Source organism: Melanerpes formicivorus, unplaced genomic scaffold (assembly GCF_026170545.1).
Source record: "Melanerpes formicivorus ecotype bairdi unplaced genomic scaffold, bMelFor1.0.p_v2 SCAF_3, whole genome shotgun sequence".
NCBI classification, from domain to species: domain Eukaryota; kingdom Metazoa; phylum Chordata; class Aves; order Piciformes; family Picidae; genus Melanerpes; species Melanerpes formicivorus.
Genome location: NW_027142355.1, coordinates 10589839 through 10609293, shown reverse-complemented (window position 1 = coordinate 10609293; position 19455 = coordinate 10589839). Strand labels below are relative to the sequence as shown.

The following is a 19455-nucleotide window of genomic DNA, read 5'->3' as shown; positions in this document are numbered from 1 at the left end:
ACAGGAGATACTTGCTAATTTAGATGTAACATTTATTCATTGACTCTTTGTTTATGTATTTTTTTAACTACTGAAAAAGATACTATCTTGTTTAATTGTTTCTTTCTGTGACTCTTATTGGCACAATCAGTACAAAACTACTTTCTCTTAATACTGGCTGACAATTCCGAATATAACTTACTGCCTGCTTTCTCAGCCTGTCATCTCTATAATGGGACAAGGTGGTTGACTTTAACAAATTCTTATTTTATTACTTGTCTTATATCTTTGGTTGTTGTTATGCACAGTGACATAAAATAGCTGATCAAATTATGTTGAATAACATCACAAAATTGAAAGTTAGTGGCTTTCACAGTGTGAAACCAATAAAGAGCTGCAATATTTCTGTTCATATGACTGCACTACTACTTAGTTTTTGGGAATCTGCTTGTATGTCTATTAGTAAGCTCAGTTTGGAGTAGGAACTTGTGATATCTACAGTTGAAGTTTCAGTATGATATGCTATCGTAATTGCATAGGCATTACATTGCCAAAATAAAACATACATTTATAAAGTCAGAATACATTCCTGAGGGCTTGTCAGAATATTCAATAGCTTATATCAGTACTTTTCTAACACAGAATTTATGACATGCACATAAAATTGCTACTTTTTTTTATACTGCTGGCGTGAGGGTAGTTTGTACTATGAAAGGAAATCATAAGAAATCATGGAAAATAGAGACAGTCGTGGAAGTATTAGGAGGTTCTCCATAAGAAGTTCAGCATTCCCTCAAAGCATCTGATTCGATTTTTAATTTTCACTGATCTTTTTATGAAGCATAATTTTGAGTTTAGATGCAACTAATACAACTGGGAGTTTCTGTTCCAAATTTAAGACTGGAAAATTTGTTATGTCTTGAAATTTTATTGAAAGTAATGGAATTTAGTAAAGAAAACATGACTGGCTGAAAAGATGCTATGAAAAATACAATTCTCTTTACATTAATGTCTTTGTTTGGCTATTAAGAAGGAAAGATATTCACAGGACCATCATTGAAAGTTTCGTGGAAGTCTTTGGGGATTTGGAAGAAAGCTACTGCAGTTTTATTTATGTATTTATTGATGAGAAGATATGCTCTTTCTCCATGTTAATTTTCCTTTTGAAAGTAGTTTTTCCTGTGTTGAAATAAAAAGGAAAAAATGCATATAATGTGGGGTTTTTTGGTTGTTGTTGGTTCGTTTGGTTGGTTGGTTTGTTTTTTTCATGTGAAAATAATGCATGTGGTAGTAGCAGGCAACGATCGGATACCAGTGAAGTTTCCTGACTGCAAACTGTTGTCTTTTGCTTATGCCAAGGTGCTAAAAAAGTCTGGAAGGATTTTACAGGGATGTTTTTCTGCTGTTTTTGATCTTTTGGTTTGGTTTTTTTTGCCAAGATACATTTCACAGAGGACACAAGGAGTAGCAATGTTTGTTTGTTTTTAATTTGACAACATTTTACTTTGGATTAAAAACCTCTCCCGAAGACTTCATTTGAGACTACTGCAGTTTCTAGGGGCTTGAACTTTTAGATTCAATAAAGAAGTATCCTAGAGCTTGTGTTGCAGTTATCAAATAGGAAATGTATATACATTTTTTACAGGTGTATCTTCATAAGTTTGAAGACATGCAGATCCAGCCCTAATGCTGCATGTCCTGCCATTTGCAATGGGCACTGGAGTGAAATTACTGCCTTTGTTTCATTCTTGTTTTTTTCTTTGCTGTTTTTAAATCTTTCTCCAAAACTGAAACCTGAAAGTTTTCAGCATCTGCTACTGGCATTTCTGAGTAATAACTGAATTTATTTATAAATCAAGAAAAAGCAGTGATAAAATTTGGTTTGTAATGACATATTTGGGGACCTTTTCTATTCCTCTTGTTTAGGAACAGTTAATGTCTGTAGAAGTGAAATGTTCCCTTGCTTCCCTGGAAATGAAAAGTTTTAGGTGAGTTCTGTTGTTAGATCCACTACATACAAGGGAGAATCAGTTCAGAATCTGGAGAATAGTACCTCACCTGGACTCATGGTACTGCTCCTCATTCATAGGTGGAAACAGAATGAAGATTTCAGGCATAATGTTTGAGGTTCTCAGTTATGGCAACTTTACTTTTATCTTTACTCTTTTACTGTTCTTCAGTAGGGGTTGCCATTCTACTCACAGCATAAGACATCTTTAGTGTTAATGTATAGCTGTCTGTATGTCTGTGGATGTGTCTTAAAATGAAAGCCTGAATTTTGTCAGTGTAATATATAAATTTAATTTCAGTTTGCAGGAGGAAGTCTTTCTGTACACTTGCTTAGAGAAACTTTCTAGTCGTGATTCTCAGCCTGAGAATATTTGAATCCCCACTATGAAGGAGTGACTAAGCTCCTAAAGGCACTCCTCACACCTGTCAAAGCTAAACTCCAGTGAGACTAGAGATTCTGGCATCTCCAAGTCACAGCTTTGCAACCACACATCCCCAAGTCAGGCAGGTCTGAAGTCCCCTTTTAGGTGTCACATTTGCTAACCTCCAGTCAACTGGGACCTCCCTGGTCAGCCAGGACTGTTGGCAGATGATAGTGAGTGACTTGGTGATCACATCTGCCAGCTTCTTAAGTACCTTTGGCTGGATCCCATCTAGTCCCATAGATTTGTGCACATCTGAGTGGCACAATAGGTCTTCGATCATTTCCTCCTGTACTCTGGGAGCTGCTTTCTGCTCCCCATCCCTGTGCTCCATTTCCAGGTGCAACTGGTGTCACTGACAAATACTAAAGCAAAGAAACTGTTAGGCAGCTCTGCATTTTCCTTGAGTTGCCTGCTCTTCCTTCCATAGCCACTAGACTTTCTTTTTCTTCCTGAGTTGTACCCAAAGCCCTCTACTTAGCCAGGCCAGTCTTCTGCCCTTCTGTCTCATTTCCTAGTGCATGGAGACAGCTTGTTCCTGTGCCTCAAAGATTTCCCTCTTGAGGAATGTGCAGCTTTCCTGGACTCCTTTGATTCTTTAGGACTACGGCCCAGGGGATGCCATGAACCCATCTCCAAAATACGTCAAAATCTGCCCTCCAGAATTCCAAGGCTGTAGTTCTAAGAATTGAAAAATCTTCCATCTCACAATCACTTCGTCCATGATGGCCACCAACCTTTACATCTCTTATTAGGCATCCTCTCTTTACAAGCAGCAGTTCTAGTATTCCTCCTTGGCTCATTTACCATCTGTGTTAAGAAGTTACCTTCCACTCACTTGAAGAACCTCCAGGACTGCTTCCTGTCTGCTGTATTGTCTTTCCAGCAGATACCTGATAGGTTGAAGTCCCCCACACAAACTGTCAGGTAGAAATGTTCTGTATTTGATAGTGAGAGCAAAGAAAAATCCTAGATTAGGGATATGACTGTATCTAGTACTTCCTTATCTGTATAAAGTCTACATAATTTTATCAGAAATCTGTGGGTTCTTAGGTAATTTGGTTCATAATAATCAATGTTGCCCTCTTTCTGATGGTTCTGTTTTGTTATCATGTTTAGTTTTTTACCTTGTAATCGGTATCTTTTCTTTTTTCCCCTTCTAATAGTGTATACTGTCTTCTCAGGTGAGTTAGCTCCTTTGATGTGAGTCTAGGGAAAAGGATGGTGATGCAAAGAATAGGCCAGAAGGTGAAATTTAAGCAAAGGCAGCACAAGTTAAGACTAATTTACAGAAATGAATGGCATCCTTTTGTGTGGAAATATCTCAAAACTAATTTACAATAAAATTAATCAGAGAGGCTATTGAAAAGATTCTATTTTTCTTACTGTTAAGAGGCATCGCGCATGTCTTCAGTGCTTCTTTGTAATCATGACATGTTACAATTTCAACAGTGAGTGGGGAAGTGGTGTGGCACATGTCTATTCCTGGGAGACTTGGAGTTTGTTAGTGTGACATATTCTGTGTCAATTTTTCGGCTCCCTATTAGTGATGAGTCCAATGTACAGAACAAGGAACTGGATTGTTTTGAGAGAGGGAGATTATTTGTTGTCTGAAAAAATGACAGCAATTACATGTTCTTCAGCATTAGGTTTGAAAAGCTAGAACTTACATTAAAAGGGTCAGTGAGAAATTTGCTTTGAGTTCAGTAGGACTAGTGCTGCACTCTGACAAGAATAGAGGAAGCCAGAGTAACCTGAATACAGTTAGTTGGATACTCTGATCACCTGGCATCTGGCTTCCAAATCTTGTTAACTGTTTCTGGAGTAATTTGAATGTCAGGAACTTGAGCATCAAGAAGCTCAAGAGAAGACATAGGGGAAAAGAGAAAAAAAAAAAAAAAGAAGAAAAAAAAAGATGACTTGCAGTCATATGAACCAAGACAATTTTGGGAAGGTGTTGTTCTCCCAGTATTGTTATTTTTCAAAAGGACACACATTGCATGAAAAGTAAATAATGTAGTGTATTTTAAATCTTAATAGTCTAATCAAAGAATTGCTTTAAGTTATTGCTTTTAGTTATTACAGAAGAGACAAGAATATAAGGGAAAGAATACTATTAAAGGAAAAGCTTTGGTACTGAATAATGCAGTTATTATATGCACACTTCCTACTATGTACTCATTTCATTCATCCTTTCTATACTTGTCTAAATAGTGAGGCTGTTGGCTTCAGCTGTGGTGAGCCACCACCATTATGAGCACTTTGCTGTGAGACTGTGATGCCTCTGGCAGGGGTTCTTTTGTCCTCTGCCAGGACTATTATGTTGATGTTGATGGTTACTTTTTCCTCACTCTAGTGTCTTTTTGGGACTATTATTGCATATTCCCTATTGTGTATTGCACCTTATTTTTATTCTTCAATCTGCAAATCCATGTTACACTCAAATCTGTTATGTACAGATTTCTGTCTAACACACTGGGTACTCTTCCTTGTGCTTTGTTATACCACATCTGATTTTGCCCAGCTCCTAGGTCTGCGTTCCTTTAGCTGACCATTGTTGATGTTTCTACAGTCCTGGGATCTTCGAAGACTTTCTTATTGTCTGTGACTTTTACCCTGCTATGCTACATTCTACTTCCCCATTATGGAGGCCTCTGTTATCATATCATGCTTATATTCCTCTACAAGATACAATTATGCTAGGTTGACAAATACTTCCTTCTTCAGGAAATTACTACTTGTTACTTCTGTATGTAAAAATTATGACTATATGACACAGTTATTCAAATACAAATTAGGCAGTAGTCACCTGAGCCTTAGAAAATGTGTGTTTCCACCAAAACCAAATTAAAGCAAAGCTCTTGGCAGATGAAGACAAGTTCTGAGAAAGCAATTCTGACAAGTGTCAGTCCCAAGGCCATACAAATGTAGCTGCAAAGATGGTGTAACAGGCTTGTTACTAGCAGCAGTGATGTGGTGTTTAGTGGGCTACAGGGCTGCAGATGTCTAAAGGGAGGTGTAAGTCTGTGAAGGATGGAAAAGGGAAGCAAGACTTAAGAAGGGTCCCCTGTATTACAACAAAAAGCTGTTAAGCACTTGACTGCCTATATCCAAACCATTTCAGAATATTTACCGTTTGCCTCACCATGGCACAAAAACTTTGTGGTAGTCAAGTATCTTCACTGAAGCAAATACAGTCACTTCTGAATTGGTATTGAATTAATTTCAGTGACTCTTTTGGCTGCAGTTACTCATGCTTTCTGTCAGATAGCAAGGTGATTTATTGCAAAATGTTCCAAATAATATTGACAGAAATATGTTCTCCAAATTTATCAAGGAAAAAAAAGTGAGCTAGAAATTTTGTAGTGAATTAGATTTCTGTAACTTTTTACACAGTAATCTATTTAAACTGATCTTTTAAAATGTGTTATGCAGAAATGTTTATATAACAACCGAGCAGGTTTTTTAAGTATTAGCTCTTACAGCATAAGAATAATGGCAGTTTGTGTTTTTAGGATGCCTTTCTAGTCTTCAGCAGAATGTATCAGAACCCAGTGAAGCAGATTTTACTTGAAAGGATAAGAGAAAATTCTTGCACTGAACAGCTTCAAGTATGACTAGGCAAAAGATTTAAAGATTGGCAGAACAGAAATGATCATAATCTCACTTTACAGCTGAGGAGACTGTGTTGCAATTGATTAAAAAGCTTTACTTTAATTCGTTGTTCTTGAATAACATCTTGTTTTTTCCATACTGAGAGCTATCTTTCTGTGTAAGCTATTTCTTTAAAGCATGTTTGTCATCATATATTATGGGTCTGGGACAGTTGCCTGTGATTATATAGTTGCTCATGAATGCTCTGCTAATGGTATTTTTCCTGAAGAAAAATATTGACTCATTTGTTTTGAACTCCTACTCCACCCACATGTAGTAGTGTAGAATTATGTAAATTTTGTAAATGAGAAAAGTAAAGTTCTACCAAGTGCAATAATGTTTATTTAAATGTGGATATCTCTTACTCTTGTTTTGAATAATTGTTAGGGAAGTCCTGTTTCAGAACATGAGATAGCTAGGGCTTTACATTTGATCCTTAAAAATGTTGTCTTAGAGGAAACAGTAAGACAACAGAATATCACCAACAGAAGGTCTTTCATCTGTAATTAAACAAGCCCTGTCATCTTCCATTTCTCAATTTCAGATTTACTGTGTTTAACATTTAAAGCTCTCCCTTTTACGTTTTAGTTGCTGTGCTTCTATACAATACCTAAACTTAAAAAAACAAAACATTTTATAAACATTTGATATAAACATTTATATCAAATTAAGACTTGCAAAAGTAAAAAGGATTTTGTATTGATTTTGGCCTATTTGGCCTACTTTGTTCAGATAAAGTTTCTATGCTTTTGCTTAATAAAAACAGCAATTCATGCTAGGAACATTAAGCATGTTCTGGCTGTTTCAACCACTCCTCTGGTTGTTTCAAACATCTTATGGATAAGAAGGACTATATATTACATTGAAATTAAAGCATTCCCTTATCATAAAAGGCAAAGAATTAATAATGCTTCCTTCATTGTACAAAAGATCCTAAGAATAATATTGTAAGGATTTTAGCAAAAGATGATGTTGGTCTCTTGCAAGACATCCTGTGTTTTCATTGTAAAATCTATATTGACTCTAGTGGGTTTTATGACTGTTGATTTTTGCTTGTGAAACATAGAAACTTAGCTACAAAGGATACATTACAGTACGTGCTATTCCAGGAGTACAGTAACATATATGCAAAGCTTTAATGAATATATATTTAAGCTTCAATATAGGGAAGTTTAGGCTCAAGGTGAGGAGAAAGTTCTTCACTGAGAGAGTCATTAGCCATTGGAATGGGCTGCCCAGGGAGGTGGTGGAGTCACCATCCCTGGAGGTGCTCAAGAGGGGACTGGACGTGGCACTTGGTGCCATGGTTTAGTCATGAGGCCTGTGGTGACAGGTTGGACTTGATGATCTTTGAGGTCTCTTCCAACCTTGGTGATTCTGTGAACATTGGGAAACTAGTGCAGAAACTATCAAAGCCTCATCATGACCATATTTAAAGACCCCTGAATTCTCTGAAAAGGACTGTGCAAGTTTGGAAATTTATGAAAACTATCAGACCTAATGAATAAATAGAGAAAAAAAAAGTTTTCCGTTTTGGAATTTATTTGATTTTTCATTGATAAACTTTGCCTTTACTTCCTTTGCAGCTTAAGCAGCTGGTATTCTGGATTTTTGATATGTGTTCTTGTGCTTCATTATTTTTGTTACTCTGTTGTTCGTTTGAAGTCATCTTGTTTTAGGAGCTGAATTGTTTTTTCAAGCTGAATTGTAGATGTTTTCAGAGCATTGACTTTCTGTAGAATATAGCAATTGTGATGTTTTGTTTAAAACTTACAAAGATAAGATTTTGGCATATAAATCTTCTCCATTTAACTCTTACACAGTTATAAAGTTTACTTTTATCCTAGGAAATGTCTTTCTGATATATGGCTTTAGTGCCATAAGGGAATCAGCAGGTATGAATCACACCAGGTGATAGAAGTATGATGAATAAGATTGAAACATTGATTAGGATTCTTAATTAGCAAGGATCTACAGGCTATAAATTAATGCCAGCAGTAGTCATTAAATTACTTTATTTTAATTTGGTGACAAGCATGCCAAGTTTAAGGAGGCAAACAGTCTGAAGATGAAAAGAAAAAATACTTGTTCATGAGATGCCATACAGATGTGTTTCAAATATTCAGAGACCCTCCCGCACCCCCCTTTTTTCCCCTGCTGTTATTAGATGCTTTTGTTTATTGCTCATTAAGTGTTTTTTACTTTTTACTTTTTTTTTTTCTTTTTTTACTTCCTCATTTGGGAACTTTGAGTTAGTTCTTTATCAGGACAAGTGTAACTATTTGAAGTCATAGGGAATAACACATCTTCTTGGTATAGCTGCTTTTACCTCCTCTTTATGTGCAAATGTCTCCTGGGTCCAGAAAAGCAAAATGTTCTTGGAAGATGTTCTTGGCTGGAGGACCCAGTGGGTCTTCAAGGCTCTTTTAAGTTTCCATTATGTGAGTCTTCTCTGACTGAATGTGAAGCTACTGAGCATCATATAATTTACAAATAGTCTGTACCCTGATCTTGAGTAAATATTGGTCATTAGGGATCTCCAAGACCTTCAGAGTTTTTTAATTACTTTAGATGTGATCATTATCCCTCTGACTCTCTCTGTAGCACTGTTACAGGGAACAGAGACCTGTTGTGTTGTGGTATGGCCAACAGCCATTAAATTTTTCTTGGCTATTGCTGTTGATGGACATTTTGTCTCAGTTTAAGCATCAGGTGGAGAGAATAGAGTATTTCCGAGTTGTTTTCTTTCTTTTGTTTTTGTTTCTTTGTTGAGTAGTAACGTTTTTTCATTTCTCCCACCAATTCTTCCCTTCCTTTCTTTAGGAATTTGAATCATCATTTTCAATAGCTTCCCTTTTTACTTTTCTTGTGTAGAAACTGTACTGTAGTCTTACCATCTCATCTAACTGTAGATGGAAAGCACTGTTAACCATATAATCTCTAAGCATATCAAAATGACCTCTTAGTACAATAGACTGGTGCTTTTAGTGACCTTGTACCCAGCCTAGTTCAACTTTCATATTCATCATCTCTGGGACACAATCTATTGTTTGTATTTTTGATTAGAGTCTTTTTGATGGATAATGTATCTAGAGTTTGTTGAATCTGACTATCAAGATGAGTCAGTTTTACTCCTCCTCCCCCTCCTACTCCTCCTGACATTTCTGCATCAGAAGGAGTAATATTCTCTGACTCTTTTTTTTTTTTTTAAGAGATCAAAAGGAATTCAGTCTGAGGAAACCATATCCATGTGCATCAAACAGGAAATCTATTGAATATTTTTGTGGCCCCTTGCTTTCTGGCTTCTGACAGCTCTAGGAAGTTTTTTCCCCTTCTTATCTTTTTGGTTCAAGAATCAGTAGATCTGAAAAGCAGACTGCTAAGGAGACTGTTTCCTTTGATTAATAAGTGAATATATTTACTGTAGAGCCAAGAATGGAACATCTTGTAACTGTTGGCAACATTACTAAAACAATAAGTATCTTCATGGAAGAGGACAGAGCATAATGAGAGTTTTGATCAAGAGGAAAGAATACAGTCTCAGGCTCTCAAGGGTTGTATTACTGTAAACATTTATCTGTTTCCTTCTGGACATGGTCCAGGGACTGCAGAAACTAAAAAAGTCACTCTCAGACTCATATCATTTTGAAACTGGACAATTTTTTAGCTACTTGACTTCTTTTCTTCCTTTCTGGCTGAGTCAGCCTGACTATATCTCTGATGCCAGAAATGTGGCATTCATATTTTTCAGTTCAGGAGATTGCCACTGAAAATCTGCCTAAGATGGCTCTCATTTTTTGTTCCATAGTGGTTGTATTTGCACTGGAAGATTGGAGTGTATCATATAAGATATTTTGGGAAGCTGTTTAAGTGAGTTCATCCCAAGATTAGCAGTTACAATGAAAGTACTGATTTGAGCATCTGCCGTGCAGGGGAGATGATAAGCACGAGATAGAGTCCTATTTTAACTTCTCTCATGGCTGCAGAGATAGAGTAAGTCAATTCTAGTTCTTCTTCTCAGCTACTCCTCCTGTTAAGGAGATGCCAAGGAAAGAGCTGGATCATGACATACTCTGTCTGTCTCCTTAGTTGTGTTATGACTGTACGTTGTTCCTGAGTGTAACAAGTAAAATATTTTCCTTGTGTAGTGTTGCAGTTTGAGCTGGGTGCCCCCCTGCAGTGTTTACTTCCTGTGTCCAGAAATCCAGCCCAGGGGTGGACACAGGAAATTATGTAGTATTTCATACCACAATCCTTTGCACCACTATAAGATCCAGTGCGGAGTCTAGCACTATCTCTTTTCTTCCTCCTCCGTCAGCCGGTAACTGGGGAGATGTCTCCTGGCTTTGGGCCTGGCTAGGCCCAAGGCCACGGGGGGATGGGCAGTCTCAGATCTGGCCAGCTGAGACTAGCCTAGCAGTGGGAGGGGGAAGAAGGAGCCCTGGGGGGTCTCGGATGTACCCTCAGGTGGGGATGGGGTCTCTCTGGGTCTGCTTTGGGATCTTTCTTTGTCACTCTGCTTTTGCTTTTCTGTAAATGTTCACTGCTTTCTATTTAAACTTTCCATCACTTTTGCAATCCGTTTGTCTGAGTGTTTATTGTTGCCAGGGGTGGGGAAGGGGGCTGCCTCAACCCAGCACATGTAGCCTTGTATTCTGTGAGCCTAGGACAGAAAACACTTCAGGGCTGCATCCCATCATGGATCTGCAGCATCCAGCAGATTTTTGATGATGCATAAAATTTGACAGTTTGTGTATATTCCCAGAGTTCAGACTCTGCTCCTTAACAATGTGTTGAGGAAGCCATGCTGTTAAGGAAACAATTTGTCCATGATTTACCTATTTTAAAAGTTTCAGTCATTTTGTCCACCACCACAACCCACCTCTGCAGGAGAAGTAAACAAACAAACAAAGCCTCAAATATTCAGCTAAAACTCTTCCTTGAATTCATCAGGTTAGTCGGATTCTGACCACGGCCCTTGGACACAGCAGTGGCATTTTTTCTGAGGTTCCTTACTAGATAGGTGGAAGTGATTACCAAAGTAATGTTTCTTATTTTGCATAATAATGTCTTCCAATATACTATTATGAAATCAGTGCATTTGGTAATACAAGGAAGGGGATTGGTCTCTTCTCCCAGGCAACCAGCATCAGAACAAGGGGACACAGTCTCAAACTGCACCAGGGAAAGTTTAGGCTCGAGGTGAGGACAAAGTTCTTCATTGAGAGAGTTGTTAGCCATTGGAATGTGCTGCCCAGGGAGGTGGTGGAGTCACCATCCCTGGAGGTGTTCAAGAGGGGATTGGACGTGGCACTTGGTGCCGTGGTCTAGTAGTCATGAGGTGTTGGGTGACAGGTTGGACTTGATGATCTTTGAGGCCTTTTCCAACCTTGTTGATTCTATGAGTCCATGATTCATTAACTCTTAAAAAAATAAAAAACTAAAAATTGATGCAATAGAAACTTTTAATAATATGTTTTATTTCCAGAAAGGGAATGCTTTTTCTGGAACGTAGACACATTCATTAAAAAATCACATGTATATCTATGAATTATGATGAATTATGTAATGATAATCATATAACTATATGGAAAATGATTTACTATATGCAAACAAGTATGTATTTAGGCAGTATATTTATATATATGTATATTTCTACACAGTATCATGGTATCACAGTATTGCCAAGGTTGGAAGAGACCTCAAGGATCATCGAGTCCAACTTGTCACCACAGACCCATGACTAGACCATGGCACCAAGTGCCACGTCCAATCTCCTCTTGAACACCTCGAGGGATTGTGACTCCACTACCTCTCTGGGCAGCACATTCCAATGACTAATGACTCTCTCAGTGAGGAACTTTCTCCTCACCTCAAGCCTAAACTTCCCCTGGCACAGCTTGAGACTGTGTCCCCTTGTTCTGGTGCTGGCTGCCTGGGAGAAGAGACCAACCCCTTCCTGGCTTCAACCACCTTTCAGGGAGTTGTAGAGGGCAATGAGGTCACCCCTGAGCCTCCTCTTCTCCAGGCTAAACAATCCCAGCTCCCTCAGCCTCTCCTCATAGGGCTTGAGTTCAAGGCCTCTCACCAGCCTTGTTGCCCTTCTCTGGACACGTTCAAGTGTCTCAAAGTCCTTAAACTGAGGGGCCCAGAACTGGACACAGTACTCAAGGTGCGGCCTAACCAATGCAGAGTACAGGGGCACAATGACTTCCCTGCTCCTGCTGGCCACACTATTCCTAATGCAGGCCAGGATGCCATTGGCCTTCTTGGCCACCTGGGCACACTGCTGGCTCATGTTTAGGCAGTTGTCAATCAGCACCCCCAGGTCCCTCTCTGTTTGGGAGCTCTCCAGCCACTCTGACCCCAGCCTGTAGCTCTGCATGGGATTGCCGTGGCCAAAGTGCAGCACCCAGCACTTGGACTTGTTGAATGCCATCCCATTGCACTCTGCCCATCTGTCCAGTCGGTCGAGGTCCCTCTGCAGAGCCCTTTCTACCCTCTAACTGACTAACATCTGCTCCTAAATCAGTGTCATCTGCAAATTTACTGATGACTGACTCGACCCCCTCATCCAGATCATCAATGAAGATGTTAAAGAGGACAGGGCCCAGCACTGATCCCTGGGGGACACCACTAGTGACTGGCCGCCAGCTGGATGTGGCACCATTCACCACCACTCTCTGGGCTCGGCCCTCCAGCCAGTTCCTAACCCAGCACAGAGTGTTGCTGTCCAAGCCACGAGCTGACAGTTTAGCCAGCAGTTTGCTGTGGGGGATGGTGTCAAAGGCCTTGCTGAAGTCCAGGTAGACCACATCCACAGGCCTCCCCACATCCACCAGACGGGTCACCTGATCATAGAAGGAGATCAGGTTGGAGAGGCAGGACCTGCCCCTCCTAAATCCATGTTGGCTGGACCTGAGCCCTTGGCCATCCTTCAGGTGCGCAGTTATTGCCGCCAGGATAATCTGCTCCATCACTTTCCCTGGCACTGAGGTCAGGCTGACTGGCCTGGAGTTTCCTGGTTCTTCCATCCGACCCTTCTTATGGATAGGGACCACATTGGCCAGTTTCCAGTCATCTGGGACCTCACTGGTGAGCCAGGACTGGAGGAAAATGATGGAGAGTGGCCTAGCTAGCATATCCGCCAGCTCTCTCAGCACCCTAGGATGGATCCCATCCGGTCCCATGGACTTGTGAGTGTCCAAGTGGCTCAGCAGGTACCAAACTAATTCCTCATGCATTTCCGGGGCATTACACTGCTCCCCGACCCCATCGCCCAGCTCCGGAGGCCACTCCTCCTGAACTCCTCCTGCCTTACTGTTAAACATTGAGGCACAGAAGGTGTTCAGAACCTCAGCCTTTTCCTCGTCTTCAGTCACAGTGTTCCCCTCCAGGTCCAATAAGGAGTGCAGGTTCTTCCTGCCCTTCTTTGTAGCATTAATGTATTTGTAAAAATGCTTTTTGTTATCTTTCGCAGAGGTGGCCAGCTTCAGTTCCAACTGGGCCTTTGCCTCTCCAATTTTTTTCCCTCATAATCTAACAGCTTCCTTAAACATACCTTGAGATGTCTTCCCCTCCTTCCAAAGGTGATACAGCCTCTTTTTTCCCCTTAAATCCTCCAGGAGCTGCTTGCTCATCCAGGCCAGTCGCATTCCCCGCTGGCTCATCTTTCGGCACGTGGGAACTGCCAGTTCCTGTGCCTTCAAGAGCTCCTCTTTGAAGTAGGCCCAATCAGCCTGGACCCCTCGGTTCTTAAGGGCTGCTACCCAGGGAATTTTACAAATAAGTTTCTTATACATATATAAGTTTATAATACAATAAATAAGTTAAATAATACAATAAATAAGTTTCTTATACATATATAAACATTTTACATATTCCTAAGTTTTTCTTTAGTCATCTTTGGACTGAAACATGTTTTTGCAGTTTGTTTTCTAAGTTTTATACAGTCTGAAAATCTTTCTATGTAAGGATATAACTTGATGTGTAATATTCTATGGCAAAAGAGGAAGTTATTTGATTATGTTATTATATGAGTAAATAGATACCATACCCATGGAGGAGCATTAGTATACTATTGTGAGATACATTGTTGGTCTCATAACCTGAGCCAGAAGAGGAGTGGCATTTCCCAGATCAGGACACTTGGGGTTAGACACTTGTGAATTCAGCCCCATGAACACTAGCTTTTCACCAAAAAGGATTTGCCTAATTTGATTACTCCCGGCACTGCTGGAGGCTGTGTTCTCTGATCCATGAGAGTCCTGGCTCCAGCTCTTGAGCTGTTGCAGACCTGTTCCTTGCAGGCTGGCAGTCACATCTCCTCAGATGCTGGGACCAAGCTACTGCTGATCCTTCTGGAGGCAGCCAGGGCTGGTATAATGCTGCCAGAGCTACACGGCATTCTTTTACTAGCAGGAAGGGTATAAGTTCTTGGAGGACATGGCCTCTGCTTGCTCTGATGGAATGAGGATCCAATTTCTGCACCAGCAGGAATACAGTGTCTGGCAGTTGGTGTGGGTATTTGGTTTCCTACCTGGTACAGCATTTCTGTGTCCTTTGGCAGATAGCAAAGGTGTGGGACTTGCTTCCCTAAGTGGCAGAACATCACTGTGCCTTCCAGCTGACAGTCAGTGTTTGATTCTCACCAGATTTGAGGAAGGGAGAGAAGGAGAAAGAAAGCTTTTAGTGTTTTATTTTGCACTGAAGTATTTAATTTGTAGGTAGACAGGTGATGGATCCTGCTGTGTATAAAATATTGTCCAACACTGATAAAATACATTATTAATTCCACTTGAAAATGGCTTGGCTTCTCCATAAGACTGAAAAGAAAATTAAGGGCTGTCTAATACATGCTTTCTGCAAAATACTAATTTTGTTCCTCATCTTCTGTAAACAGATCTTCTGATATGATTTTATCATAAATGTTTATTATAAATTTTATTAGTCTTCCAGTTTTTCTTTCATACTGCTAGATATTCATAGGGGGTCTAAAACATTGCACTGTAATAAAATTAAAACTTTGTGAAAAAAATAACCCCCACTAGCAAGAACAATAATAATAAGAAGAAATCCCTCATATCTGGTTGGGGAGTTGACTGTGCTTGTGAGAATTTAGACTTTGTAGCAAATGATGTCTGTGACTCGCTTTGGAATATTATCTTTCGTGGACTTACAATGTCATTAGTTTAATATTTATTATGCTTCATTAACTATATACAAGTTACTAAATGATTTAATTTTCATAAATTGAAGTTATCTTTGCATAATTCAATAATTAGGACATACTACTTAGAACTTTGTCCTGTCTCAAAGTCAGTGTGAAGAAACTGACTGTTAATAAGAAAGCCTGCTACTATTAGAGAATATGGTTGGAGTATTTTTCTTGGAGCCCAACAGATGTTGAAGCAAGTGAAAAAGAATAAGATTTGTATTCATTTGTAAAGATTCATGTTGCTCACTTTGGTAAACAACAATACATATATTTCAAACCATTTTCCACCAGTAACTGTGTTTCCTTGAGTTAGGAGTTACCTTCTTCTGGTAGCACTTCATTTTGTGAACATGCCTCTTATAATAAACAAAGCACAAGCTCTAATGTTTAAAATACTTGTCATGAAATACTGGCATTTCTCATTGAGAAAGGATGCTTTCTTTGGATAAAATGATCTTAGGTGAAAATATCGGTAACTTTAATGATTAGTAAAATGGGACTATTCTTGGCTCTCTTACACATTTAGTGCACCAGTCACCACATCACGAGTATTATCTTGTTAATAAATACCAGTGAGAATGCAGAAAATTTTAGTCTGTAGTCTCATCTAGGTCTGTTTTCCTGTAGGACAGACCAAAAGCTGTTTGCAGCCACAACGGTTAGTGAAGATATGAAGAGACATTGTGACCTTGAGTTAGATGTCAGCAAGGAGTTTCTTCATACCAAAGGATTAGAAAGTGTCAGTTACAATTGAGGAATATCTTGTAGTTTGTCTTAAAGTTTTGCCTGCAAAAATGTGCTAACATTTTTACAAAATAAAAACTTTTATCAAATAAAAAGAAAATGCCTAGATAGGTCTTACTAATGAAGATGAATGTATAATACAAAAGGGGAAAGAAAAAAGGTAGTAATCAATAATGTGACAGAAGTGAGTGTTATGGTGGTTTCAATAATTCAGAGGAGTAATAACATGGAGAGAAACTTATCTTTTAAAAATGAGTGATCTTCAATTTTCTACTTCACTTTAAAGCATCGTTTATTTCTACTAGCCTCCAGCTGAGTTACAGGCCAAGGAGGATAAGCACTAAGAACAGAAATTGTACCAAGTGCCCTTGCTGAGATACTGTTTTGTCTCTTACAGATGAGGCTGTATTAATATTTGAAAAGGCTTCTACTCTGAAATCAACAATGTTTTCTCTTGTTTATCACATGCAATTTTTGCTCATTCTTGAACTGTATAGAGATATTTTTAAAATACATAGTTTTGGAACTTTCCCTGTCTTTCCCCATCAAATTATTATATGCTTTTTTTTTCTCATTTTTGCTTTAAGCAACCAAATCAAACAGAATTTCTTTCCCAAATGACTGGACAATTTTGATTGCTCACTGTTCTATAGTCAGGGTTTGTCACTTAAAGACTCATTGTCTGAACATAATAGAAGAAGCCAAACTGATACTTGCAGGTGTCTTAGATACATAGGAGGAAGACCAGAACTGAGGTCCAGATGAATGGACATGTAATGGGACCTAAAAAGTCATTATCACTAATATGTAAATATGTGTCTCTGCACAGAAACCCAAGTATTTTTCTTCTAAATTCATAGACTTATTTGTTCAGTATAAAAGTTGCCCTGCTTCATATTTCAATAACTGCTAATATTTCCCCTCAAGAAAACCTCCTTTTGATTAATAAAAGGTGTGATTAGCTTGCTTTAACTGAACTAAAATAGAAATTCTTTGAAGGAAAGTAAAGCAAAGAATGAATGAATGGAAAAATAAAGCTATCATCAGTATACCTTGGCCCTCAGACATTCCAAAATACCAATACCACTTTGAAAAAAGCCTTGATTTTAGCCTTATTCTTCCCATAAGGCTATTTATTACATGGAACTGAATGATTTATTTTCTTCTTTTTTTTTTTTTTGTTGTTAACATGAAATACTTGATGTGATTTTCCTAGAAGGACCACATGAAGTTTGTGGTAAGCTACTAGTTTATTGGAATTCCCTCTTTCTTGTACCCTGTTGAAATTGTAGCTGTTGTTATTACGTCTTCCATTAGCTAGTTTTAATGTACTTTTCCCTTGTCTAGTCATTCATAAGTGTGGATGCAAAAGTCTTTTTCCCTTACCAGTATGGTGAATTTGCTCATGGTTCTTACTTTCTTCCTTTCCTGTGCTATGATCTCCTTCCACCAATCTAATTTTACAAAAGCCTCTAATTCCTTACTACTTTCCCTTGTAAAAAGGCAGTACAGGGCAGCTGGCACAGTAAGTTGCTCAGAGATCTCATGTATTTTCTTTATATACTGTTTGGTTATCGTCTGATGTATTTTTCTTGACAGCTTTGAAGTCACAATGCAGTATGATGTTTTTTAAAAGAAAAATACATATTTTTTTAAAATCGAAGACTGAAACCTAAAATTCAAATTCTTTCCTCCTCACACTATTCCCCCTCTTCATCATGGGTCCTTTCCATAGTCAGTAGTCCTTCAGCATAAACCTGCTCCAACTGGGTCGCAGCTCCTTCAGATAACATCCCCTTGCTCTGTCATGAAGGTCCTCTACAGGCTGCAGTGATTATTTTCTCCACCATGGTCCTCTCCTCAGGCTGCAGAGGGGCGATATGCTTCACCATGGTCCTTCCCAGGGGCTGCAAAGGAGTTGCCTTTCTGGCCCCTGTGTCACCTCCTCCCCCTCTTCTTCACTGACCTTGCTGTCTGCAGGGCTCTTTCTCACACTTTTTAAATTCTCACTCTTCACTGGTCTGTGGTGATTTTGCCCTTTCTTAAATACATTTTCCCAGAGGAGCCACCATCGTGGCTGAGGGACTCTGCTGTGCCCTGTCACGTAAAGCCAGATGGAACTGGTTGGAACTGGCTGTGTCCAGTATGGGGCAACTCTGGCTCTTCTCGCAGAGTCTGCCCTGCAGCCAGCACTGCCTGCACCTGGGTACAGATACACTGTTCAGTGGACCAAAACTGATTTAGTCCAAAAGATATAATGATTTGTCATCTCTCCCTCTTGTCATTTCTTTGTTTGTAGTGCATGTTTGTAGATAGTAATCTGAGAGCTGAGACAGTGCATTGCATGTGTTAGATGTTATTTCCTGTGTAACTGGAGGTGACAGTGACATTGAGGTTCAACCACCACAGTGGTGTGAATGACAGAATCACAGAATCAAAGAATCGCTGTTGTTGGAAAAGCCCATCGGGTCATCAAGTCCAATATCTTACTCTACCAGGGCCACTACTACACCATATCCTTGAGTATCATATCTAGATGGCTTTTAAATACATCCAGGGATGGCAATTCAACCACTTCCCTGGGCAGCCTCCCCAGTCTTTGATAACTTTTTCAGTGTAGAAGCTTTCCTCAAGTTTAAGCTAAACCTCCCTTGACATAACTTGAGGCCATTTCCTTTTGTCCTGTCAATTGTGACTTGTGAGAAGAGGCTAGCACCCACCTTTCTACACCTTCCTTCAGAAAGTTGTAGAAAGAGATAAGGTCTCCCATCAGTCTCCTTTTCTTTCAACTAAAAAAACTTCATCTCCCTCATCTGCTTCTCATAAGACTTATTCTCAAGAGCCTTTACCAGTTTATTGCCCCTTCTCTGGACCTGCTCCAGCACCTCTATGTCTCTCTTATACTGTGGCACCCAAAACTGAACACAGGACTCAAGATACAACCTCTCCAGTGTCAAGTATGGTAGGACAATCACCTCCCAAGTCCTTCTGGCCATGCTGTTCCTTATATAGGCCACCTGGGCACACCACTTGGGTTTTGTTTAGTTGGCTGTTGATCAACTGCCCCGTGTCCCTTTCTGTTGAGCAGCTTTCCAGCAACTCAGACCCATACCTGTAGCCTTGGCATGGGGTGGTTGTGGCCAAAGTGCTGGACCCAGCACATGGCCTCAGCCCATGAATCTGGCCTGTCCAGATCTCTCTGAAGAGCCTTCCTGCCCTCCCAAACAGATCAATACTCCCATCTAACTTGGAGTTGTCTGCAAACTTACTGAGGGTGGTCTTAACTTCCTCATCACGATCATTGATAAAGATATTAAACAGGAGTGGCCACACCAGTGAGCCCAGGGAAACACCACTTGTGACCAACCACCAGCTGGGAGCTTCATGCTACATATGAACCTGCACAAAGTACAGTAGAGTCTTAATTTC

General features: G+C 39.5%; 1 protein-coding gene across 9 annotated transcripts in view; it reads left to right on the top strand.

Annotated features, from left to right (window-relative positions):
- The window catches only part of TAFA5 (TAFA chemokine like family member 5), a 481575-nt gene that overhangs the window by 156916 nt on the left and 305204 nt on the right, over positions 1 to 19455 (top strand). The window contains exon 2 of one of the 9 annotated variants that reach the window (XM_068166291.1): positions 17243 to 17263. The exons of the other annotated variants lie outside the window; for them this stretch is intronic. Within the exon in view, the coding sequence (XP_068022392.1) occupies positions 17243 to 17263 (21 nt within the window). The remainder of the gene's footprint in view (positions 1 to 17242; positions 17264 to 19455) is intronic. 9 annotated transcript variants of the gene reach the window in all.